At 40.6% G+C, this 26156-nt stretch overlaps 1 protein-coding gene across 3 annotated transcripts in view; it reads left to right on the top strand.

Moving 5' to 3' along the window:
* Positions 1-26156, top strand: part of MYO1E (myosin IE) — a 150441-nt gene that overhangs the window by 76152 nt on the left and 48133 nt on the right. For 2 of the 3 annotated variants that reach the window (XM_042853860.2, XM_005284961.5), the window contains exons 5-16: positions 6661-6748; positions 10934-11023; positions 12475-12606; positions 13090-13224; positions 14956-15088; positions 16139-16335; positions 17619-17699; positions 18063-18149; positions 20318-20404; positions 21499-21666; positions 24391-24476; positions 25772-25853. In XM_042853860.2, the coding sequence (XP_042709794.2) occupies positions 6661-6748; positions 10934-11023; positions 12475-12606; positions 13090-13224; positions 14956-15088; positions 16139-16335; positions 17619-17699; positions 18063-18149; positions 20318-20404; positions 21499-21666; positions 24391-24476; positions 25772-25853 (1366 nt within the window). The remainder of the gene's footprint in view (positions 1-6660; positions 6749-10933; positions 11024-12474; positions 12607-13089; positions 13225-14955; positions 15089-16138; positions 16336-17618; positions 17700-18062; positions 18150-20317; positions 20405-21498; positions 21667-24390; positions 24477-25771; positions 25854-26156) is intronic. The other variant, XM_042853859.2, reaches the window with a different exon arrangement.

The following is a 26156-nucleotide window of genomic DNA, read 5'->3' as shown; positions in this document are numbered from 1 at the left end:
TTGTTTTGATGTGGTTTTTAATTCCCTCTAGAGCATCATTGTCTTGTGATCAAGGCAGTGGATGTTATGATTAGTAATTTCCTGTTTTGTGTGAGATAATAGATATTTTCTTCAGATTATCCTTAAAGGGGTATGTTTCTGCAAAGGTGGAAGGTTTATTTCCCTTTTTTATCAGTTCGGGCAACTTCTTCCATGAGGTGTTTTAATGTGCTATGAAGAAATTTCTCAATTCAAGTCTCTCTTCCGTTCTTAATATCAGCTTAGTTTTCATCTGCATCTGGTAATGTTTTCTTACAAGAAGGCTACCTATCATCACCTAAGGATGGTACAACAACTTTACTGATATTAGTTTACTTTAATAGAGACTTCTTTCCACTTTACCCCTTTCAGTAAAACAATCTGACTAACTCTTTATCTTAAATTGATTGAAGTCAATTTAAAAAAATCTGGTCCTGCTGCTGCATTGTAAAGCCCATGCAAGCCTCAAACAATTGATTTTTTGAAACTTGTGCAGCGGAGAATGCCGCTGGAGACGTGATTGAATCTTACCAATAGCAGCCACTCAGGAAAGGGCATTCACACAGAAATCTTCAACGTGTTAAGGAACCCTGGCAAAAGCCACCAGCAGTACCGGGGAGAAATATTTGTATAAGGCAAAGCTGATGGGGGTGCTTTGAACAAAACTAAAGAAATGAAACTTTACATGTAGACTTCTCCAAACACAGCAGAATAATATTATACATCTGCAGTGTCCTTGGTTGGTAGATCTAAGAGTGCTTTGTGTACATTAACTAATAAAGTTCCTCAATGTCCCAATCATGTAGATTAGTATTATCCCTCCCATTCTGCAGATGGGGAAATTTGTGCACAGGGTTTTAAGTGACTTCCCTTAAGTCACACAACAAATTAGTGTCAGAGGGGGGCATAGGAGTCAGAAGTCTTGACTCGTAATCCCCTACTTTAATCACTAAATTACCCTTCCTCTCAACGATGAAGAAGTGGAAATAAGTTTCTACATAATTCTTGAATTTTATTCTGAGTTCAGTGAAGTTTTAAGAGACTGTGTTGTGCAAATTTTGACTCTTTCAGAGTAGCAACTACTACTGGAAAAAATTGTGTAAACCTATAAAGTATTTTTTAATTATTAGGAACATATCAAGAAAGTGAATTTGATTTCCAGTAAGGAAAGACTACAGGTTGAAAATTAATTATGTCAGTGCCATTAACAATTTATTTTCCATAATCCATTTTCTTCCTTTTTCTTTTAGAATGTATACCATGTTTTCTCTCCTGTTTCATTTGACTCTCTTTAAAGAGTAAGATACAATATGAGCTTTAGATACAGCTTGGTTCTTATTGATAATATAACATGGAACAATCAGTTGCACATATACAAAATGGGAAATGACCGCCTATGAAGGTGTACTGCAGAAGGAGTACTGCAGAAAGGGATCTGGGGGTCATAGTGGATCACAAGCTAAATATGAGTCAACAGTGTAACACTGTTGCAAAAAAAGCAAAATATCATTCTGGGATGTATTAGCAGGAGCATTGTAAGCAAAACATGATAAGTAATTCTTCCACTCTACTCCGCACTGATTAGGCCTCAACTGGAGTATTGTGTCCAGTTCTGGGCACCACATTTCAGGAAAGATGTGGACAAACTGGAGAAAGTCCAGAGCAACAAAAATGATTGAAGGTCTAGAAAGCATGACCTATGAGGGAAGATTGAAAAAACTGGGCTTGTTTAGTCTGAAGAAGAGAAGACTAAGAGGGGACCTGATAACAGTTTTCAAGTACATAAAAGGTTTTTACAAGGAGGAGGGAGAAAAGTTGTTGTTCTTAACCTTTGAGGATAGGACAAGAAGCAATGGGCTTAAATTGCAGCAAATGTGATTTAGGTTGGACGTTACGAAAAACTTCCTGTCAGAGTGATTAAGCACTGGAATAAATTGTCTAGGGAGGTTGTAGAATCTCCATCATTGGGGATTTCTAAGAGCAGGTTGGACAAACATCTGTCAGGGATGGTCTAGATAATACTTAGTCCTGCCTTGAGTGCAGGGGACTGGACTAGATGGCCTCTTGAGGTCCTTTCCAGTCCTATGATTCTGTGATCCTGTAGGGAACTGTTTTAATTCTTCTCATGTCTCCATACTTTTAAAAAATAGCTGATCCATATATACTGCTTTCTTTCTTCCTGCTTACTAAGCCAATGTCCCTCATTTTAGTCCCGAAATTACCTGTGCTCCACACAAATTGGGAGCCTTCTCATTCTTATTGTTGACGTTTGTTTATATCAGAAATAAGGAATCATGTAACTGAGGTTACAAAGTAGTTTGAATAATTTTTTGTGTATCCCTTATTTTGAATATTTGTCACACATTGTGGTTCCTCACTGGGGCCCTGGTAGGTTGAGAGGTATGACTCCCAATAATCTCCTAACTAGGTAAAAACAGTATCCAAATAGGGTCAGCTGTTACTGGAGAAAATAGATAGCACTACAGAAATGCCTGCATTACAGAAATAAATACACCTCTACCCCGATATAATGCGACTCAATATAACATGAATTCGGATATAATGCGATAAAGCAGCGCTCGGGGGGGGGGCGGGGCTGCGCACTCCGGCGAATCAAAGCAAGTTCGATATAACGCGGTTTCACCTATAAAGCAGTAAGATTTTTTGGCTCCCGAGGACAGCGTTATATGGGGTAGAGGTGTAACTAAACTTTAGGTCACGTTGCAAAAACTTCCCTCTTTGATATAGTTTTTCCACCATAGTCAGAATATTCCCCTGTTTAAAGAAAAAAAAACAGTTTTCTTTAATCTAAGAAAGGGCCAGAGCAGACGATTTAATTAAGTCCACTATGGACCTAGCTTTGCTAAGCTGTTTAACATGGACACACTCAGACACCATGGTGATGGGTGCTAATATAAACCCCAAGATAGATAGAATATTCTCATAATGGGCAAAATTCATCCCTAGTGGAACTGCACTGACCTAATGGGAGTTAAACCAGAGATGAATTTGGGTCCATTGATATTTGTTTCCTATAGTTTCCACAATGTGCTAGGTACTACACAAAGAGAAAAAAAGGACAGACCATCCCTGCCCCTATAATATGTTTGCATATTTATTTTAGACTTGCAGGATCCTCATTCATCTGCTTTTCCAACCTCCTTCGTCTATTTCTAGGTGTTTAAGCGTTTCAGTCTCCAAAGTCATACAGTTGCAGGGAAGACAATGCTGAAACTTCACTCAGGTCAAACTCAAAAGTGAACTGCACCCATTTTGTGCCACACAGCAAAATGGAGGCAAACGTGATGAAAGGCAGCTGTTAGCCTTCTGTCAATGGCAATCCTCATGCTGAAAAGTGACTTGGAGCCCAGTCCTGCACTCCATACCAAAGAAGAGCTTCCATTTGCTCAAATCCTGATCTCAGTTATAGCATCAGGCTTCTTAAGTTGCACCCAGCAGCAATGGTCCTTAAGAGCTATTCTGACAAATGGATATCCGTCATCGTTCTCTCGCTGCCCTAAAACTGGCAGGGGAAGTGGTGTCAGGGGCATGAAGGAAAGAGTCCTTATATCTCTAAATCCTGATAGCTGGTTATTCTGGCTACTGGCTGTTCTGCACTGATGGAGCAATGCAAAGCATTTGGTGGGTCGGGAAAGGACCTGACTCTTGTATCAGCACAGATTGGGCCCACAAAATAGGAGGAAACATTTCAAGGTTTACTGCTTCATGTTAATGCAACAAAATGTTTTAAGAGATGTTTAACCAATGTTTGAGCAGTTTGGAAACAGGTATCGCTAGAAAAAGCTGATGCTGCAATTACGTAATTCAGATTGCTTGTGACTGATTTGAAATGGTGTGAGGATTTGAATACCGTATTATAGACATGAAGTTTCTTCCTAGATTTTACTAGTGTTGCGTTGAGTTTCTGTGTACCAGTTCTCTCAAAAGTTTGCTTCACATTAGAAATATTTAGTAGAAACCTATCAAAATCTGTTACTACTCTCTCCAATAGGAAATTGGAAAAGGAAAATATAAATCAGAGCTGTTCACTTCAATTTTAACTTTTAGTTACTTTTTATATTTGCTTGAAGTTTACATTAGACCAGGGGTTCTCAAACTGGGGGTCGTGAGGTTATTACATGGGGGGGTCATGAGCTGTCAGCCTCCACCCCAAACCCTGCTTTGCCTCCAGCATTTACAATGGTATTAAATATATTAAAAAGTGTTTTTAATGTATGGGGGGGGGGTTGCACTCAGAGGCTTGCTGTGTGAAAGGGGTCACCGGTACAAAAGTCTGAGAACCCCTGCATTAGACACTAGCTCAGGTATCTGATTCAGGTTGGATGGATTTATCCTTCCAGCTTTTAAAATTGAGTATCCACTCTGGCCAGACTTTGCAGTGAAGAACTGCACTTTTGTATTTTTAGCTTTCAGACTGTCTGTTGATATAGACTTCTAAATGCAGAGATTACCCTCCCTGTTGTAGTAAATGTAGCTGTAATTCAAATTTTTCCAGAGGATAAAGCCAAATGGCTGCATTCTCTTCTTCATGCTGATTAGGGTTAGATGAAGTGATTCAAATAATAAAATAACTGACCCAAGCCTTCACCCAGAACTCAAACTGAATTCAGAAAAAAGATTGTTGAGCGGTTCAAAAATGATTCAGCTTTTTAAAAATTGTTTAATATTTGATCTGTGCTTCCTGGTTGTTATCAGGATGAGAAACCAATGTGGTGACATTTCTGATGGCTCTTCTTGCAATATTTTTACATTGACTGGAAGCCCAAAGGATGAGGCATCTTGTGAGAATTCCAGCCTGGTTTTACAGACCCAAGAGGTCTGGATAAGCATCTGAATTTTTGAGTGCTTATCAGAACTGAACCTATGGGAATTTGGCCATGGTTGATGCTAATGGGGAGTTACACATTGGCAACAACTGGCAAATCCATTCTCCTTTCCAACAGAGGCAGAGGTTATCTTGGGAAAAATGGGGCAGGATTTGAGCAGGGCATGCATTTGGTCCATACCCAGGCACAACTGAGTATAGTCTGACCCATGGTATCAAAATGTGTTGAATTTGTTCAGAGACTTGAGGATCACTCAGACTTTTATGCATGAGGACAAAAGATTTCAAAATACAACATTGTGCCCTCTCACCACCATCTGTATGGGACCTGATTTGTCTCATCAAAAGTGGTGTAAGCTGGGTTAACTGTGCTGAATATGAGGACTAATGTGACTTGCACCAACACCAGTGTAAATTAGGACTAATTTCATTGAAATCACAATTTTCAAGTGTGAGATCAGAATCATTCCCCATATGTAGTATCATCTTAACCCATTCCAGTTCAAACACAGAACCTTTTATTTCCCCTTGAGAGGTCCTGTGATCTTTGTCCAACAGCTAGCAGTAGATGAAAGGGACTCCTAATCTGTTGCAAGATGTATCCTAATGTCACCACTGAAGTGAAATATTTTAAAGGAAGAAATTGTGAAAAGTTAGAGTGGAGTATTGAGCCTTCTCGTAGCCTGTGTCAAGAGGCATAAGACCAGGAAGATAGTTCTCAGTGAGTCATTATTAATCACATCCTGAATGACTATTTCATTTAGGAATGCCTAAAAAAAAAAGACTCCTGTGGAATCTAGGCAGATGGCTTCCCTTAAAACATAAGGCTGGGATTTTCAACGGAACCTAAGGGAATTAGGCACACAAATCCCACTAAAATCCAATGAGAATTGGGTTCTTAGCCCCTTGAAAAATTTCAACTTAAGTATATTAATTTCTCTGTTTTAATACTTTCCCTTTTTATATGTCTGGTGGAGATTTTGTGAGTGTGTATGTAACATTATTTATGCTATGTCATTCAGTGACAAACATGCCCCAGAAGTATCATATTAGAATGTTATGTCATATTCTATATGCTGTTAAATCACCTGATTTAAATTTGGGGCATATTTATTATTGTGGTAGCTCTTCTTGGTTAAACAAGGTAAATCTCAAGCAGCTCCAGTAGAAACCTGAGTTACTCTGTATTTATACTTGTCTTCACTAGAGTTATTCCCGATTAAGGGCTTGTCTATACTTACCGCGCTGGTTCGGCGGCAGGCAATCGAACTTCTGGGTTCGATTTATCGCGTCTAGTCTGGACGTGATAAATCGAACTCAGAAGTGCTCCCCGTCGACTCCGGTAATCCTGCTCGCCGCGAGGAGTACGCGGAGTCGACGGGGGAGTCTGCCTGCCGGGTCTGGACGGCGGTAAGTTCGAACTAAGGTACGTCGACTTCAGCTACGTTATTCACGTTATTCACGTTATTCACATAGCTGAAGTTGCGTACCTTAGTTCGATTTGGGGGTTTAGTGTAGACCAAGCCTTAGTGTAGAATTTGGGCCTGTGTTGGAAAACCTTTCAGTAGGAGGGACAATTTATCTTTCTTCTTTCAGTTACATTTTCCTCAGTGTTTCCTTAGAAAACTAAATCATGAAGGTCTAACTATCATTAAACTTTTATTTTGGGGTAATCTCTCTATCTACACAGTTTTAGTGCTGCTGAGCATGGTGGTATCCCACATGTTATCAAGTTCCATGTTGTTTTCAGGTCTGAACCATTTAACAGATGTGTATTTGTGTTCCCCTCCTCCTAGTGGTGAAAGCGGTGCTGGAAAGACTGTAGCTGCTAAATATATAATGAGTTACATCTCTAAAATATCGGGAGGTGGCCCCAAGGTACAGGTGAGTTGATATAGTATAATGTTGCTGTAAAGAAACCATGTCAAATCTTATTGTATAGCCATAGTGCCAGAGATGACATTTATGAGGTAAATGGCTGAGCACACATGTACAGCCAACATAGATCCCCTAGCATAGAAACTGGTGTGACTCTACTGCACAAACAGGTCTTCCAAAGTTCAGGTATCCCTGAATTGTACTCTGTAGGGGATGGATGAATAGGGGCCAGGGATTCACCCCGGCACAGATCTGCTGGTCCTCCACCTGTGGATGGGGAGTCCATAAGATGAAAACCCACTAGTCTGAACAGACTCCTGTGGAAAAACTTCAGTGTTGATGCTGAATTATTTAAAGGTTAAAGATTTTTGGGAAAAAACATTCTTTAATGGAATTTGTGACCTCAAGATGTAGGGAGAGAAGTTTAATTTGTAGCAACCAAACATTATTTAACAAAAATCTCAGAAAATCTGCTTTTTCTACAATGTCAAATATGAATTTGTACTAGGCCTTTCAGATCCAGAGAGAATTGAACTGTGTCTCAGTGATTCATATCTCCCATTAAATCATGGATTTGTGTTCACACATTAAAGAGAAAAGAGAAGGACTTTTATTAAACATCACTTTAAACAAATTATCTAGTAGGAAATGTAATTTCTGGGAGCTAGCTAGAATGGTGAATAGTTGCTTGTTAATAATTCTGGGACCTCTGTCTGCACTATCTACACAAGCATTTTAACTAACGCTAATGCAGTAAATTAGCCATAAAATTCCACTAATGGAGTTCTATGAGATCATCAGCTGATTAACAGACAACTATTCTAGGTAAGTAGTGGCTACCCTTTACCAGTATGCTTTTTTTTTTTTCCTGCTTACCATAATACATTGGCCTTAGTACAAGCTCTGATGATGATTATGTTCTTCCTGTTTTGTTGGGAGACAATGATACAGGGAACATTGCACAGTCATTCAATAGCAAAGGGAAAATATGCATTGTGTTATTTTTGGAGTGGACTTAATCACATTAAAAATAATTGTTTCAATTATTTTAAGTAAATCCCAGCTGTTCCTACAAGATGCAAAATAAACTCAGCAGTTACAAGTCATAGCTGATTAAACTGATACATTTCCTTGAGTAGTGTATTATTTTTGTGTGAAATTCAACCCTCCCTACACAAACCTGAATATAGAAAATCATAGAATCATAGAATATCAGGGTTGGAAGGGACCCCAGGAAGTCATCTAGTCCAACTCCCTGCTCAAAGCAGGACCAATCCCCAACTAAATCATCCCAGCCAGGGCTTTGTCAAGCTTGACCTTAAAAACCTCTAAGGAAGGAGATTCCACCACCTCCCTAGGTAACCCATTCCAGTGCTTCACCACCCTCCTAGTGAAAAAGTTTTTCCTAATACCCAACCTAAACCTCACCCACTGCAACTTGAGACCATTACTCCTTGTTCTGTCATCTGGTACCACTGAGAACAGTCTAGATCCATCTTCTTTGGAACTCCCTTTCAGGTAGTTGAAAGCAGCTATCAAATCCCCCCTCATTCTTCTCTTCTGCAGACTAAACAATCCCAGTTCCCTCAGCCTCTCCTCATAAGTCATGTGCTCCAGACCCCTAATCATTTTTGTGGCCCTCCGCTGGACTCTTTCCAATTTTTCCACATCCTTCTTGTAGTGTGAGGCCCAAAACTGGACACAGTACTCCAGATGAGGCCTCACCAATGTCGAATAGAGGGAACAATCACGTCCCTCGATCTGCTGGCAATGCCCCTACTTATACAGCCCAAAATGCCGTTAGTCTTCTTGGCAACAAGGGCACACTGTTGACTCATATCCAGCTTCTCGTCCACTGTAACCCCTAGGTCCTTTTCTGCAGAACTGCTTCCTAGCCATTTGGTCCCTAGTCTGTAATAGTGAATGGGATTCTTCCGTCCTAAGTGCAGGACCCTGCACTTGTCCTTGTTGAACCTCATCAGGTTTCTTTAGGCCCAATCCTCTAATTTGTCTAGGTCCCTCTGTATCCTATCCCTACCCTCCAGCATATCTATCACTCCTCCCAGTTTAGTGTCATTTGCAAACTTGCTGAGAGTGCAGTCCACTCCATCCTCCAGATCATTAATGAAGATATTGAACAAAACCGGCACCAGGACTGACCCGTGGGGCACTCCGCTTGAAACTGGCTGCCAACTAGACATGGAGCCATTGATCACTACCTGTTGAGCCCGACGATCTAGGCAGCTTTCTATCCACCTTATAGTCCATTCATCCAGCCCATACTTCTTTAACTTGCTGGCAAGAATACTGTGGGAGACAGTATCAAAAGCTTTGCTAAAGTCAAGGAATAACACATCCACTGCTTTCCCCTCATCCACAGACCCAGTAATCTCCTCATAGAAGGCAATTAGGTTAGTCAGGCATGACTTGCCCTTGGTGAATCCATGCTGACTGTTCCTGATCACTTTCCTCTCCTCTAAGTGCTAGTACACTAGTTTTGAGCAAGAAACTAACACCCTGATCCTACTCCCATTAAAGCAAATGGCCCTTCCACAGCCAATGCTTCAAACTACGGGCTGATGCCTCTCTGCACCTGCTAGGCTGAGTTTTATGATCATTGAATCTGGGTAAGTGAGAATCCAGTGGCCTCCTTGTGGTCTGCTCCCAGCACTTCTCTCCTTGCTGTCTGATTCGGAGCTCTTACAGAGCTACCACTAGCCCATTTGCAGTCTTGAGCTAGCATTCCTTATGCAGGCAAAACTCCCATTGACTTGAGGAGTTTTGCTTGTTTTAAAGAATTGCAAGATTGGGCTCCAAGGTTATAGGTTGAATTAGTAAGCAGTTATTTCATAAACAGGACATAAATACTTTGAAACCGAGTGATGATGTGTATAGTGTTAAAATAATTATTGTTCCCCATCCTGATCACCAGATGCTTTGCACCATTCAAACATAGCCTATGTTTTTTGTCTCAATTTTTAATTATTCAGCAGAGTTCTGAATCTGCTTTTGAAGCCCTACATTTTCCAAATTCTCTACCTTCTTCCATTTTATCTATTTGCCATTGTCCTCAATATTCCAGTTTCCCCCTCTACTTGTTTCATTATTTCTTTTTTGGACAGTAGGCCTTATTTAGAAGGGAAGTTAAAGGCAAAAAGGATAAAATGTGGCCAGAAATGTTGCAATCTTGGGCCAGATTGTGCCCCCAGATACACTTGGTAAAAACCTGGAATAACTGTTGATTTAATGTAGATTTATATGCAGTAGCTCAGGTTAGAATATTATCCTCAAGGTTTTTTGTCCAACTCAATCTAGCCATAATCCAGAAGTTTCTCAGATAAATGTACTTAGTGAAACAGAGGAACATAGGATTCACTATACAGGATCCAGACTATAGTCCATCAAGTCTGGTAGCCTCCTCCCAGTGCTCCAGCAGAAAACTAACCCCTTTCTCTCTGGTCCTCCTTCCACTCCAGTAAATCACTTTAGTAAATTCACTAAATTGTGAACTGTTCTACATGGATATTTGTTATGTTTTAATGTTCCCTAGAAACGGGGTTTTTAAAAATTGCAAGCTACCTACTAACAAGGGGAGAAACTCTACCAGTTCAGGGGTAGGAGGACTCTACCAGCAAGGCCAGTGGTAGTGGCTTACTGGTACTAAGGGGTGGGGATCTGCACCACTTTTCTTTTCTACCTCCTATATTCTTGTCCATCCCCCCACTTTCCTGGCTACTGCGAGAGAGTGAGAGAAAAAGTTTCTGTTACTTTATCCCTGACCAGAGTCTTCCTCTGCTTCAAACCCTGTGAGCAGCAATGAAACTGTCAAGAAACAGGTCAGTTTCATTGTGCTCCTTCTTGGCATAGATATGAGCAGCAGCACTGGCTATCTGCAAGTTCAGGAAGATGACTGCATCAGTTTATGTTCTGCTTAAGTTTGGATGATTGTAAAGAAAATCATAAGAACCAGAATTTAGAAAATAAAAAATAACTTGCATTCTGCAGACGTGATGGTGTAGATTTCCCCTCACCTGGCCAAGAGGATATTCTAAAGCCTGCTTGTAGAGACAGGCATCCTTGCACCTTATATATATGTCAAGTTTACAAATCATGGCTTGTATGAATGCTCCAAGACCTTGATAAAGAACCCAAAGCAAATTTTGTTGTTGTTGTTGTTTAAAAAAATTTCAGCATGTGAAGGACATTATTCTGCAGTCAAACCCTTTACTGGAAGCCTTTGGGAATGCGAAGACTGTACGGAACAATAACTCCAGCAGATTTGTAAGTTCCTCTTGCAAAAAATTGCTTTTGCTCCTAACATCTGTGGGTTTGATTTGGGCATCTTTGTGAAGTAAAATGCTGGTTTTTATATAAACAGAGAGGCACACATTTCCAGGTCTCCTAGATGTTGTTGCAAATGTTTGTTTCTACTGTTTGGGCAAAGCTACTTGTAAGCAGTCTGATGTGTAAACAAGACAATTAGCAACTTAACTGGGGCCTAATCTGCACTGAACTGGAAGGTATGGGCATATCTATTTTCCAGCCCATGTAATAATTAGCTGTGATTTTTTTTTTTTTAAATGGGATGGAACAATTCCTAGGCTTCACTGCTGGGCACGAAGGTTATTCATCTTTCCAAAAAGCAATAAGGAATTGTTTTCAGCATTTGATCATAAATGTTATACATACTAATGGGAACTAACAACTACATATGCAGAATAATGGCCTGATATTGTACCCTAAATTCAGTTTTAAGTAATGTAGCCCTTACAACATTTAATTGGGAAGAACCACCGTGTATTTATAAAATATAGTAAAGAGAGAATGGGAGCAAAATTACTGTACATATGTGGGACCGACTACCCTGCTTGTGTAAATGGGCACAGCTCTATTTAATTAAAATGGAGTTTTACCCTTTTACACCAGCATGGATTTTGAACTGTGCTTTTCAAATGTTAGGCCCGTGTTGAAAATATATATAGATATATATCTGGATATAATAGAATATAAATGTCTTGACAGACATTCAGATATAAAGTGAAATAAAATATACAACGAGGTTATCTGACACATCCTGCAAGGGGGGAAAAAAAGTCAAAATTGTAGATATCCTTATTGTTTTCCAGTGTATTTCCCCTGCTATGACTACCTATATTAGCAGCGAGCCTTGCTTGACAAACTTCTTCCCCTTTTGCTCCCCTTAGTTATCAGACCTTTCACAAAATAGAAGTAAAGGGTTGACATGGGTTACTAATGCATTTCCTCAGTCCACCAAGATAAAAGGATCATTGATATACATCACCTGGAAACAGAAGGCTGTATTAACCATATGGTTTATGGAGTTGTAAATCTACTACACTGGAGTAGTTCCCACCTACGTCATAGTAAATTTAGCCATCGGTGTTTCATTTCTGCAATTTGCCTAATTTACACCAACCAAGTAAGGCAGAAGAAAGAAATCCCCCAGTTAGTCCTTACATATGGGTTAGTGTACATCTTTGTACTAATGCACTACAGAATTATTATGTTGAGTTTAGAATTAGGTAACTGGACATGGAAAAGTGGGGAAGAAAGTAATTGTTTCTTAAGAGTCCAGGCCTAATTTAACCTTGAAAGATTGAAGTAATTCAGAATAAATATTCGAGTTAGTTTCCTTGAGTTATACTGCAACAGGTGTCTGCTTTAAGCTTAGTTTTTATTAATTCAAAAACCTCTATAATTATTTGTTACAGGGGAAATACTTTGAAATCCAGTTTAGCCCAGGTGGGGAGCCGGATGGTGGAAAGATCTCCAACTTTCTCCTGGAAAAGTCTCGGGTGGTAATGAGGAATCCTGGAGAGAGGAGTTTTCACATTTTTTACCAGGTCCGAAATGTACAGTTCCTTTCGCAGTTATTTAAAAAAATACTACTTCCATTTCCAGTTTTTCCTTTATATTGGTACATCTCTCAGTGAAGTCATGCGATTGATTGTATGTTTAAAAGGGCAGTCTGAATATTGCTTGGTACCTTCAGTGCACACTAAAGCATTGTCTAACATAGACCCATTCAGTGGCTTGAGTCTCTTTCCAAATCCAAAAAACAGTAGACTCTCAGTGAAGTAACAACATGATGTATTTCTAAGGGCCAGCTTGAAAATTCACTGTTGCCTCCCACATGGAAGAGTTTAACAGAATATAGTAGATAATTTCCCTGCAGATTTTTTAAAACTGTCCTGTAGAGAATGATCACTTCTGTCTTCTCTGACATTACAGCCTCAGTCACCTGTTCAAGAGCTGTCCCTCCCCAGTTGGAGAGAGTTAGCTGTGTAATGCAATCATATCTGATTTCTGGTGTTTTTCTTTTGCAGCTTATTGAAGGTGCCTCCTCAGAGCAAAAACACAGCCTGGGCATTACCAGTATGGATTACTATTACTATCTGAGCCTCTCTGGATCCTACAAAGTAGATGACATAAATGACAAATCTGATTTTCAGGAAACTCTGGTGTGTTTTTAAAATCAGTGCTCCATGTGTGTATATTCATTCAGATATACCTTTTAAGGCAAACAGGTTAAAGTTTCATATTTACAGACAAAGGAAATGTGGGAAGGAAAACCACATGCTGCAAATTCTTGTAGATAAAAACTCACCCATATAATTTTAATTACCCCTTTATTATGAATGGATGTTCTTTCTGGGTAGCACTCTGATACATAGGCGCTGACTCCGTGGGTGCTCTGGGGCTGGAGCACCCACGGGGAAAAATTAGCAGGAGCTCCTCACCCACCAGCAGCCAGCTTCCCCTGCCCTGCCCGAGTGCGCTGTGTTCCCGCTCCTTCCCCTCCCTCCCAGCACTTCCTCCGCTGCCTAACAGTGGTTTGACAGCACTTAGGACTTTCCAGGAGGGAGGGGGAGGAGTGGGGATGTGGTGTGCTAGGGTGAGGAGGCGGAGAAGAGATGGGGCAGGGGTGGGGACTTGAGGGAAGGGGGTGGAATGAGGGGGCGGGGCTGGGACTTTGGGGAAGGGGGTGGAATTGAGGTGGGGCAAGGGCAGTGCAGGGGCGGGGGAGGGGGGCGTCAAACTCCCATGGGGCAGAGGGGAAGTCAGTGCCTATGCTCTGATGACTGTGCTAAGATAGCCACATAGGAGACAGTACTTTTTGTCAGGGATTTGTTGGAAATTTATGTTAGAGGTACAGATTCAATAGAAAAGGAAATCAGCCAGTGAGCAGCAGGTGGAGAAAGTGCATTATAAAAAATATTAAAATACAGGACAATGATTAGCTTCCACTGAAAAGTGAAAATTGAAAAAAAGAAAGCTCTCTACTGTATATAGTAGCATGCGCTGAAGGAAGGGACTGAGGGCTTGTCTACATGTACAGCGCAATGTAGCGCTTTAGTGGAGACGCTACTACGCCTCTCCTGTTGGCATAGTTAATCCACCTCTGTGAGAAGCGGTAGCTGTTTTGATGAGAGAAGCTCTCCCGTCGCCATAGTGCTGTCTACACCAGGGGTTAGGTCAGTATAACTGTGTTGCTCAGGGATGTGGATTTTTCACACTGCTAAACAACGTAGTGATACTAAAGTAAGTTTGCAGTGTAGACCTGGCCTGAGAATCCGGAGACCAGGGCTCTGCATCCAGCTCTGATATTGACTTGCTGTGTGACCTGTGGCTAGCTATGTGGATGCCTCTGCCACTTCCGGTGCAAAACATTATCTAAGTGCCAAGAATCATCATTATTACTGTACCAGTCTATGTGGGACTTTGGCAAAAATTACAGATTAGGAATCAGATTTGTAAAAGAATCATTTACTACACTTCGTAAAAAACTATTCTGCAGATCAGTTATTTTGTGACTGGCTGAAGTGCACAGCCTAAGCCAGCCAAAATGTAACTATTCTAGAATCATGCAGTATGCAGTTTTCACTTTTGTTAGGTCTAAATCATCTATTTGTGTAACTGGAATAATATTTTTATAATACAACATTGTCTTAGAATCTGTGTCTCCTTCTTTAGCGCCTCAGCTTCATTTTAGCATATATGATGAGGTCAGCTAGATCTCACATCCTGTTGATGAAATTCTGTGGAAACTTTAGTGGGATTTAGATGCCTGATTGCTTTAAATTCTTTTGAAAATCCCAGACTTAATTTTTTTATTCCAATTAATTATTCATGGTTTGTGAAAAATATGGTGAGTGAATAATGTTAGTAACTTGATGTCTTTCTTTTCCCAGCATGCAATGAATGTGATTGGCATCTTTGCAGAGGAGCAGACATTGGTATTACAGATCGTGGCAGGAGTGCTGCACTTGGGAAACATCAGCTTTAAAGAAGTTGGCAACTATGCTGCAGTGGAGAGTGAGGAGTGTAGGTAGTTCTGGAAACAATTACAAGATTAATGATGATGCAACAGGCTGAGGCCCAGATGTTGCAAGGTGAACTGAGTAGTGAGCTGCTTATCCAAATACAGTAAATCATTTCTCATGCTCTGGGATTGCTAATTCAGTTTCTCTTTCAAAAACAATATGGGGCCATAGCCCCTAGTTACACCCATGCAATCTTATCGACTTAATTAATGAGAGGTGGAGCAGCAACTCCCTCCAGAGCTGGCCTGGGTAGCCAGAGCATAGATGCTTGGGGCAGGGCCGGCTCCAGGCACCAGCCGAGCAAGCTGGTGCTTGGGGCGGCAGCTTGTAGGAGGCGGCATTCTGCCCAATCCTAGGGCGGCACGGCCGCTTTTTTGTTGTTGTTGTTCCGCTCCGGCCGCCCTGTAGGGGGCAGCGGCATGGAGGAGGGGAGCGCCCTGCAGCAAGCCCGGCAGGGCAGACCGCGTCCTTCTCTCCCAGCCGACCGGAGCAGCGCAGAGCCCTTCCGGCAGGGGGCATGGTGGAAGGGGCTGCGTGGCAGCGCCCCGCTGAAGCCCTGGCTGTCCCCCTTCTCTCTCTCCCTCCGCTCCCTCCCCCTCCCCCCACTAGCTGGGGCACATCTGCAGAGCAGGGAGTCCCCCTGCACCCTGGCTCCGGCTGCTTGAGGCGGCCAGAAAGCCAGTCCATATTCCTACTCTATCCAGACATTAGATAAAAACACCTGCTGTCTTTTAAAAACTGTCTTATATGTTCTAAGGTTTGAGGTAAACAGCTGAAGAACTTTTTTGGGATGGGGTGCAATTTATTTAAGATACATCTGAGTGTAAAGATTTGAATCATTTCTTGGAAGATTTAGAGAAGGTTTTGAGGCAGAAGTCCCATTTTTACCACATCCCACCAGGTTTATTTCTGCTGACTGCTACTTGAGATACTTGTGGGTTTTCTTGGTTTTTTTTGGTTTTGTTTTGTTTGTTTGTTTGTTTTGTTTTAAATCTTTAAAACACCATCCGTTGGTTTAGTTCAAAAACAACAACCCTGGTTGTTCTTGCAGTTTTGGCTTTCCCTGCTTTCCTCCTGGGAATTAACCAAAGCCGCCTGAAAGAGAAACTGACCAGCAGGCAGATGGACAGTAAGTGGGGAGGCAAATCAGAGTCCATTAATGTGACGCTTAATGTGGAACAGGCCTGCTACACCAGAGATGCTCTAGCCAAAGCCCTTCATGCCCGCATCTTTGACTACCTGGTGGATGTAAGTTGAATTTTTTCTGATTATGTCACTAGGGTTAAATGTTGAAAGGAAAAAATATCCCATGTGGGCTTTCCCCATAATTTTCTGCTTTTCGCCATTGTACCCTTCCCCCACTGCACTACATTTCCTCAAGCCTTAAACAGCTGTTAATTGCTAACCACTGCTGTACAGCCCTCTCCATGCCCTCCCCCCTCCACACACACAAGCAGGGCCCCCTGGTGGCTGTCCTAGAACAGAAATGCTGAGGGAAGGAAAAGGGGTGCAGGGAAGCTCTTCCATGCAGTACTCCTGCAGTGGAGGCATCCTTAACTTGCTTGCGTTCCTAGAGCATTTATCTGGGAACATTATAATGATAGTGGCAGCACTGGATGGCACAACAAGGGCATGACCATGGAACTCGAGACAGTGGCTAGAAGGCCCATGCTACATCTTTTCAAAAGGTTTAACTGGCTGGTGAGTGCACCGTCTCCAGCACTGTTAGAGGCATTATGCCTCTCTCAGCCTCCAGTCACTGCTGCCCAAGTGGTGTACCATGTTCTCCTCGGCCGCCTGCCCTCCCCCCATCCCCAAAATACAGCTCACGCTTTCAGAGCCTTTCACTCTCAGGAAAGAAGATCAGGTAAAGAAACTCCCAGGGGGAGTGGTCACAGCCTTCCTTCATTGTCCCATTCTTGCTGCTTTCCAGCCTTTCCCTTCCTCATGTGCAAGGTAGTCTCTTTTCAGGAGGAGACTCTAGGCTGAAATGGGAAGGGAGAAACATCAGATATTGGACAAGATACTGGGCTAGCTGGAGCAAAGGTTTGTTCCAGAGAGGCATTCCTATTTTCTTATAACTGCCTCACCATGGCAGCTCCCACTGCCTATAGCAGGTGTCACTGGTGCCAGCAGCATAAAAGAGCAAAACAAGGAAAAGCAGAAATTTAAAAAGTTTAATGGGAAGAATCAGTTTGCATATCAGCAGAACTCTAACTATTGAGCTTTTATAGAAGTTCCTTTTATTTCTTGTTTGCCTGTTTTATTTCTCTTTTTAAATGGCCAGTAACTCTTTCTAATGAGAAACAGATTTACAGGTAGTAGCTCTGAAGGCTCACTTGCGTGGATAACAGGATAATGTAATACTCATTTGCTCACTGATGACAGAGTTTACCTTTTTAAATAAAGTGAAATACGCTTGCGGGGAGAAAAGGGGAGTTTCATGCTTCATTTTTTCAGTTCAAAGTTGCTTAAGGGTTTAAGCTGTAGTTTGTTTTGTAAAAAACATGTTTTTCTCTGTTTTTTATTAGTCCATTAATAAGGCTATGGAGAAGGACTATGAAGAGTATAACATTGGTGTCTTAGACATTTATGGCTTTGAAATATTCCAGGTAAGAGTGCAAAATTCAGGATCTGAATTGACCTGATGTTGGGAAGATTTTTTTTTAAACTGTGTTCAAAAGAAAGTAAGGAAACTGTCCGCTTCCTGGGCATTCATACTAACTACAGTGCCCAGTGGTAATAACTCACATAATAAAAATGAAGTACTGAAAACAGCTTCAGAGAATCTAGGTCACTAACCTTTACACTGAGGTGCTGACAATACACGGAATAACTAAAATCAGCTGCCAGCACATCATTGAATATGTTCATTAAAACCTCTCCAAAAGTTGCTTATTATAAAAAAAATCAAAAGCTGTTGAATGTGGAGCATGAGACTAACATTGTTAATATTTGTCTTTGTTTTACTATAGAAAAATGGTTTTGAACAGTTCTGCATCAACTTTGTTAATGAAAAACTGCAGCAGATTTTTATTGAACTGACACTGAAGGCAGAACAGGTACCTACACATTCATAATCTCTGATTTAAAAATTCACAGAGTTAGCTGTCACCCTTTTGTTTGGTGCTGGACTGAGGTTTCAGACAAAAATTTGCCTTTTTGTAAAGTAAGACAACGAAAAATCATTGCAGTTGGCTAACCTTGAAAATGTAAATAGCATCAGTTGCAGACACATTTATCTTCCAATACAATGATACAAAGGTGAGTCTCTTGCACACAGGGCCGGCTCTGGCTTTTTGGCCGCCCCAAGCAAAAAAAAAAAAAAAACAACCAAAAAAAAAAAAACCCGGGGCGGCCAGAACGGCAAAGCAAAAAAAAAAAAAAACTGGAGCCAGGGTGCAGGGGGACTCCCTGTGCTGCACGGGGGAGGGGGGGAGAGGGAGCGGGAGGGAGAGAGAGAGAAGGGGGGCAGCCAGGGCTTCAGCGGGGCGCTACCACGCGGTCCTGACCAGTGCACCACCTGCCGGGAGGCTCCGCGCCGCTCCTGTCGTTTGGGAGGGAAGGACGCGGACTGCCCTCCCGAGCTTGCTGCAGGGCGCTCCCGTCCTCCATGCTGCCGCCTCCTACAGGGCGGCCAGAGCGGCACAACAAACAAACAAACAAAACAAAACAAAAAACCCCAAAAAAGCAGCCGTGCCGCCCTAGGATTGGGCGGAATGCCGCCTCGAACAATCTGCCGCCCCAAGCACCAGCTTGCTCGGCTGGTGCCTGGAGCTGGCCCTGCTTGCACAGTGTATTTATGCAGTCATATGACTTTCTGACCACATATGCTGTGTGCTCTGACTCACTGACAGAAGTGGAAAACTGCAGCCTGGATCCATCCCTCCATTTTTGTGGAAATGGCACTAAAAGTTAAATGCAAAAACAGTTTGTCTCACCCATTTTTCTCTATTTTTTAATGAAATAGATAATTCAGTTAATTTGATTGTACATTTATTTTTACTCTACCCATTCCTCACTTCTCCACCCTTTTAAAACCATGTGCCTTTCTCTGCCCTGGAATGTTCTTGCCAAGTTTCTCCTTACATGAGCATCAAATTCTACATGGGAAAACAATAATAGCATGCAATATGCCCAGAGAGGTGTAGCCTAGTAGTGCAAGTATAAACCTGGCACCCAAGGACTCCAGACTCAGTAGCTAAGTGTTCTTGGGCCAATTACTTGGGGTCAGTATTTCCAGAAGTGTACATACACAATTGCACTTCCACAAAAGTGCGCACAAATGACTAGTTAAGCATCTAGCTGGACATTTATGTATGTAATTGTTACAACTAGAGCTCGTCAAAAAACATTTGTGACATTTTCTTCTATAAAAATTTTTTGAATTAAAATGTTTTTGACCATCTGTAGAGTTGGTTGCACTCACAATCACAGGAATTGTGCACAGAAAGAGGGAGCATAGCTGGTCTTGGATTTTTGCATGTGCAGTTCTGAACATGCTGTTGTGGAGATCTGTTCCTTAGCCTTTCTCTCTGTTTCTCCATCTATAAATTAGCCTTGAGAATATCGATAATCACCTGCGTCTCAGGTATTGTGAAGCTTGTTTTGTTAGTGTTTGTAAAGAGGGTTGAAGATAAACATGTTAATTGAAAATCCTACTCTGATTAGTAACTGCTCAAGTCTTGGGTGAGGAGAGTGGAAGGACTCTGAGGCATCTGAACAGTACAAGGTGCACTGGATGAAGGGGGAGGATTTTATCCTCTGCAGTGTCAGTGTTGTGTAATACAGAGCTGAATTGTACCCCAGTATTATTTTTCACAAAGTAACTGTAAATCTGACATTGGGAGACATATGAGATCAGAACAGGGGAGAGGTATGTTGTAGTTGGTGTTTTGGTCACAGGTATTACCACTAAGTTATTGAAGTTATATTCAAAGGGCCAGATTCATCCCTGTGCTAACTTTGTGGACCCAAAGAGATGAATTTGCCTCAGAATTCCTGTATTCATTTAGGACACGGTTCTGTGAATCCTCCACGCGATCCCATAGAAATTATCCAGTAGGAATTATTGTCAAGATCACCGAAAAGAAGCTCCCAATCACCTGTATAGACAGGTCTTTTAAAACCATTTGAATGGTACAGAATTTATCTGTGTGTGGACTATCCTAAATCCACTACTAAACCTATAAGGTGAATAAATATTTGGGTCTTTCTTTCTGTCTCATAGGAAGAATATGTGCAAGAAGGAATTAGGTGGACACCTATAGAATATTTCAACAACAAAATAGTATGTGACCTCATTGAGAATAAAGTGGTAAGTTTTTGTCACAAATACGGATGCATGAAACTGAGACAACATTTTTCTCCAAACTAATTGTTAGGACTGCCTTGCTGTCAAGAATAGCCCAGGGTTGTGCAGCAAGTGGGACACCCTAATTCCATATCGGTAACATGTATTAGAGATGGACCGAAATTAGTGCTGGTCAGAAGAAGAAAAAAACACCGCATTTTTCTGCTGGAAAATGGAGTTTCATCAAAAACTAAATTTTCCATGAACTCCACGTTGCACTGAGGTGGCTCAGTCACAGGGAGAGACCACGCTGAATCATGGGAAATGTAGACCAGTTGGGGAGCTGACCCCCTGGGGAGAATGGGACATGAGGGAGCGACAACTTCAACTGCCATGATGCACTGTCGCAGCTCAGGCAAAAGCAGAGAATAATGTCCACCCAATAGACATTTTGACATTTCCAGGTAGAATTTTTTCAGAACCTTTTTTTTGATGAAAACTTTTACTATTTAGACTTTTCATCCTGACTTGGGATGAAAATAAACGTCAAAATATCAGAATTTCCCGTGGAACAGAAATTCTGGTTTGTTTGAGCAGCTCTACTATTTACCCCCACACAAAGCCCCAAACTTTGGTCTTGGTTCAGAGGAAATGGTGAACTGTATGCATAGCATTCCCAGTGTTGCTTCGCTTATATGTATGTAAAGAGACATATGGGTAGGATAATGTTATATGTGTCACACTACAATTTTAGACATTTGATTCCGAGTTCGTCAGGTTTCAGGAAGAGAGATTAATAATATTTATCTGAAATGTGGGTTAGTTTTTGGTGGTGGGGGAAGAAAATTGTCTAACTATTTGTGACAGCTTTAAGCTAAAAGAAATAGATTTTCTCCTTGTCATTAGAGCTGTCTGGTCAATCCTAGGACTTCCAGTTCTTCCTTACCTTTTCTTTAATGCTAATGGACAAATTAATCCCCAGTATAACTTCATTGGCTGTGGGGAAATTACACCTGAGATGAATTTGCTCTAGTGATTTACTCTATCAATCTTGAAACCATATCACATGTTTCTTTTCTTTTCTTCCCCCTCTTCCCGATTTACTTTTGCCCTGTCAGAATCCCCCAGGAATTATGAGCATTCTGGATGATGTGTGTGCCACAATGCATGCAGTGGGAGAGGGAGCTGACCAGACGCTGCTCCAGAAACTCCAGATGCAGATTGGGACTCATGAACATTTCAACAGCTGGAACCAGGGATTTATCATCCACCATTATGCAGGAAAGGTGCTACAGAAAAACAAACAGTTTTTAAAAGGAAAAAAGCCCTATTATTTTAAATGCTAATTTCTTTTAAATAAAAGCACAGTAACCAAATGGAGGGGAAATAGTTTTAACCCTTGATTAAAACTAAATTATCTGTTGCACAACTATCAAATTTAGAGAGTCTGACCCTCTGACTGCCATCAGTTTTCCACTGATATAACTCCATTGATTTCAAAGGAATTACTCTTGTCTTACACAAGTGTAAGTGAGAGGAGTGTCAGGCCCCATGTTCTCAAAGGGCAAGTCTACAATTGAAATTTTTGCCAGTATTGTAATGTCTGGTAGGGTTTTGACTTTTTTAATGACATTTTTATATAGGCAAAAGCACTAGTGCAGCTGCAGTTGTACTAGCCAAACAGTGCTTTTGCCAGCACTGTTTATTTCATTTAGGAAAAATCAAATTATGTTGGCAAAAATACTCTTTTTCCAGTGTAAAGTCCATCTACACTAGGAAGGTTTACTTTTATAGCTATACTGGCAAGCCTTTTCTAGTATAGACTGGGTTAAATCTGGGGCTCTGCTGTGTTTCTTCTCTACAGAATTTGGGTTTTTTGTTTTTTTTTTAAAAATTCATTTTACACTAGGGACAACAGTCCTAGAGTCAGGTTAGCAATTTACATCTGTGATAAAATAGTTACAACAAAACTACTAGTTAGAAAGATTATCAATTTGTATACTTACAGATGTGCAGTATCATTCAAGGTCAAAAATTTTGCTGCATGTCAGAGAGAGATTAGGTTAAAAAAATAAAATTAGATTAAGGACATACTTTAATTGATAAGACAAGGAAGAAGCCTGCCAGATTGTCATTTCTTCCTTAGGCCACCCTTACTCACACTGAGTAGACCCTTAACACTGTAATAAGTTCTGTTGAAATCCGTGGGACTGCTTGTGGAGTAACATACTGCTTAACAAGAGTAGGAGTATCAGATTCTGGCCCAGAACTTGTACTGTGGCTGCATACTGCAGGGATTTCAGAAAGTGTGTTATCTTATATATCAAATGTGCACACAACAGGAGTAAGTTATAAACAAATTTGCAGCCATAGCTCTGAATTTCCTTGATTTGTTGATTACATTTAGGTCCTTTGCATTAGTTTCATTTGATCAGTTATTAAAAATACAAAATAAAAATAAGAAACCCATATAAGTATCAGTCAATAGCATATATGTGTACATTTTAAAAAAGGACCATAGAAAGTATTGGGTCATACCTGTTCTGTTTCCAAGAGAATGTCATTGGAAACCTTAGAATTAATTGAGAACTAAAATTAGAATTAGAATCATAACTGAGTATGAAACAAGGATATACAGGAAAAGGTGTTATGAAAAGTAACTAGTTGTATGTACATAGATACTTTTCACATATGAATATCCTTCCTAATTGCAAAAGCAATCATCATGTCTAAGGACTAACTGTTTGCAAAACTAGAAGGTGTGAAGAAAAAGCAAAAAATATTAAAATATTTCTTGGAAAGAAGAAAAAGTTTGACATGTGACTGACAGCTTGTTGCCAGAATTTAGACCTAAATGAATAAAAACAGTTGAATTATAAGCCTCTGAAAAGTTATGTTTCCAATGGAAACCACAAAAACCCTTAACAGTTAAATTAAAGTCATTTTCTAATAAAATATAGTCCAGCTATTTATCATGACAAACTATGTGTGACTGGCTAGAAGATCAGCAACCAACCATCAGCTGTAAGGCAATTGAAAAGAACACAACATAATCTTCTGAGTGAAGCCATGGACTTCAATGAGATCAAGATTTCACGCAGTATTTTCTTATTGTAGTAGCATGTGCAGAATATTCCGTGTATTTTGGTTGACATAGGTTATTACTACAGGGGTTTCGGTATCTGTCTACCGTACATATCTCTTGACATGGCACTAAGACTAGCGGAACTTTGACATGCAGAAACACTCATTTCCTATTTCTTTCTCCTACCGACAGCAACAACTGTTTCCATTATGGACTGCAGTGCTAAGATACCATCAAGAGAGTCTTTTTTCCTTTTTCTTTTTTTAAAGAGTGAAATAAAGGAACTTCGTCAACTTGAAATCTAGTCAGTTTAAAAAAAACAAGTTAAAATCACTTTTGGGAATCGCATCCGTTCCCAAGTATGTCTGCCAATTTTTGTGGTTTTTACAAATGACATTATCTGTGGCAGTGTGAGATACCCACTGAAACCAGAGAGGAAGTGAATTACACAGGAGAAACAGTGAAACTGACTGCATAGGAAGTGCTGTCAAATGATGGTGTCCCCTTAAATTTGGAATAAATGTGCAGGTGTTCTGTTTATTATTTTGTAGCTAAGTCCTTCTGTATTGCTCCTATTTGTTCATGATTTTTTTTGAACACTGCAGTACTTATTGATCTTATTTAATTACAGAAAACCCTGATTATGCAGAACTTTTGTTGTTGTTTTTTCCCTATATGAGATTAAATTTATTGCCAGGCTGTTGCATCTCATTACCCAGCTGCATGGTATTCTTTTTTATTATATTCTAAATATATATCTGACATCAGCTAAGTCTTACATGACAAACTCATGAGGCAAATTATATTCAGGGATTTATTGGTTACCACGAATCAGATCAACAGAAAAATCGTGGGGGTTTTAAAATATTGTTTAATTATCAGGTTCTCTACTAAACATCAACATTTGATTTCCACCTTGGCCCAGGTGTCCTATGATATGGATGGATTCTGTGAGAGGAATCGGGATGTTCTTTTCATGGACTTGATTGAACTCATGCAGAGCAGTGAACTGTACGTAGACAAAACTTGTTTAACACTTACACTTTTGGTGACTAGAATGTTGGTTCAAGAAGATGCCGGGGGCCTGATTCTCCACTGCTTTGCACCATGGGTAGCCATTTACACCTGCGCAAAGTGGGTATAAAACACGACCAAATCAAAATGGTAGCATTTTGTAGCCAGTTTGCACAGATGTGAATGACTATACACTGTGTGCGGTGCAATGGGGGATCAGGCCAAAGGTAGACTAGATATGATCAGTGGACAGGCTAGATATGGTCAGAATCTAGCCCTGAATAAGGTCTTCAGGATCTAGTCCAGTGATTTATAAAGTGCTTTGAAATCAACAGAAGAAAGGTTCTTGGTTAAAGGTACAAAATAGCATTTTTAAATATTGTATATTTTTATTAATAATGTTGATATGTTAACCTTCTAAAAAAAATTAAAGCTATCCACATAATATTCTTTTGAATCTGGGATTTTGTGACCCTTCAAAATTCACGTGTCAGCGAAAGGGATCGCTGAAAAGGGATCACTGTCTGCAGATAAAACGGTTGGAAAATGTTGATCTTAGATTGATTTGGTATGGCTGCAATCACAAATTCCTGTAAATAATCATGCATAGTCTACTAAACCACCAGTTTCTACCATGTATCCCTTGATATGCTGCAGTGTGCACAATGGATGGTTGTCCTGTCCTCATACACCAAGCTTCAGAAAAGGGCAACTAAAATGATTAGGGGTTTGGAACGGGTCCCATATGAGGAGAGATTAAAGAGGCTAGGACTTTTCAGCTTGGAAAAGAGGAGACTGGGGGGGGGATATGATAGAGGTATATAAAATCATGAGTGATGTGGAGAAAGTAGATAAGGAAAAGTTATTTACTTATTCCCATAATACAAGAACTAGGGGCCACCAAATGAAATTAATAGGCAGCAAGTTTAAAACAAATAAAAGGAAGTTCTTCTTCACACAGCACACAGTCAACTTGTGGAACTCCTTGCCTGAGGAGGTTGTGAAGGCTAGGACTATAACAGCATTTAAAAGAGAACTGGATAAATTCATGGAGGTTAAGTCCATTAATGGCTATTAGCCAGGATGGGTAAGGAATGGTGTCCCTAGCCTCTGTTTGTCAGAGGGTGGAGATGGATGGCAGGAGAGAGATCACTTGATCATTACCTGTTAGGTTCACTCCCTCTGGGACACTTGGCATTGGCTACTGTCGGTAGACAGGATACTGGGCTAGATGGACCTTTGGTCTGACCCAGTACAGCCATTCTTATGTTCTTATGTTAATTCTTTTCCAGACCTTTTATAAAGGCTCTATTTCCTGAAAACCTCCAAGCAGACAAGAAAGGCCGCCCAACCACCGCTGGCAGTAAAATTAAGGTATGTTCAGTTTATGCCTCTTGGATATAACTGGTGGAAAGGGTGAGAACAATTTTTCTTGGAGTTAGTATTTTTATCTTTGAAAACTTTCCTTTTACAGTAATGGGATCAGCTCAAAGGGGTCTGATGCCCTAGCCTAGATAGAAGGACAAAACAAAACAAAACAAAAAAAAGCCAGTTTCCCTTCTCAGAGACACCTATACAAGCAGTCACTAAACATATTTCTACCCTGTGTGACATCTGTTTTAACTGAATTGATGAGCTAGACCTTGTGACCTCGTCATACTTAATATTTGCATAGTG

This window comes from Chrysemys picta, chromosome 10 (assembly GCF_011386835.1).
Source record: "Chrysemys picta bellii isolate R12L10 chromosome 10, ASM1138683v2, whole genome shotgun sequence".
Taxonomy (NCBI): Eukaryota; Metazoa; Chordata; order Testudines; family Emydidae; genus Chrysemys; species Chrysemys picta.
The sequence above is the reverse complement of the archived record's forward strand: the minus strand, read 5'-3'. Positions and strand labels throughout refer to the sequence as shown.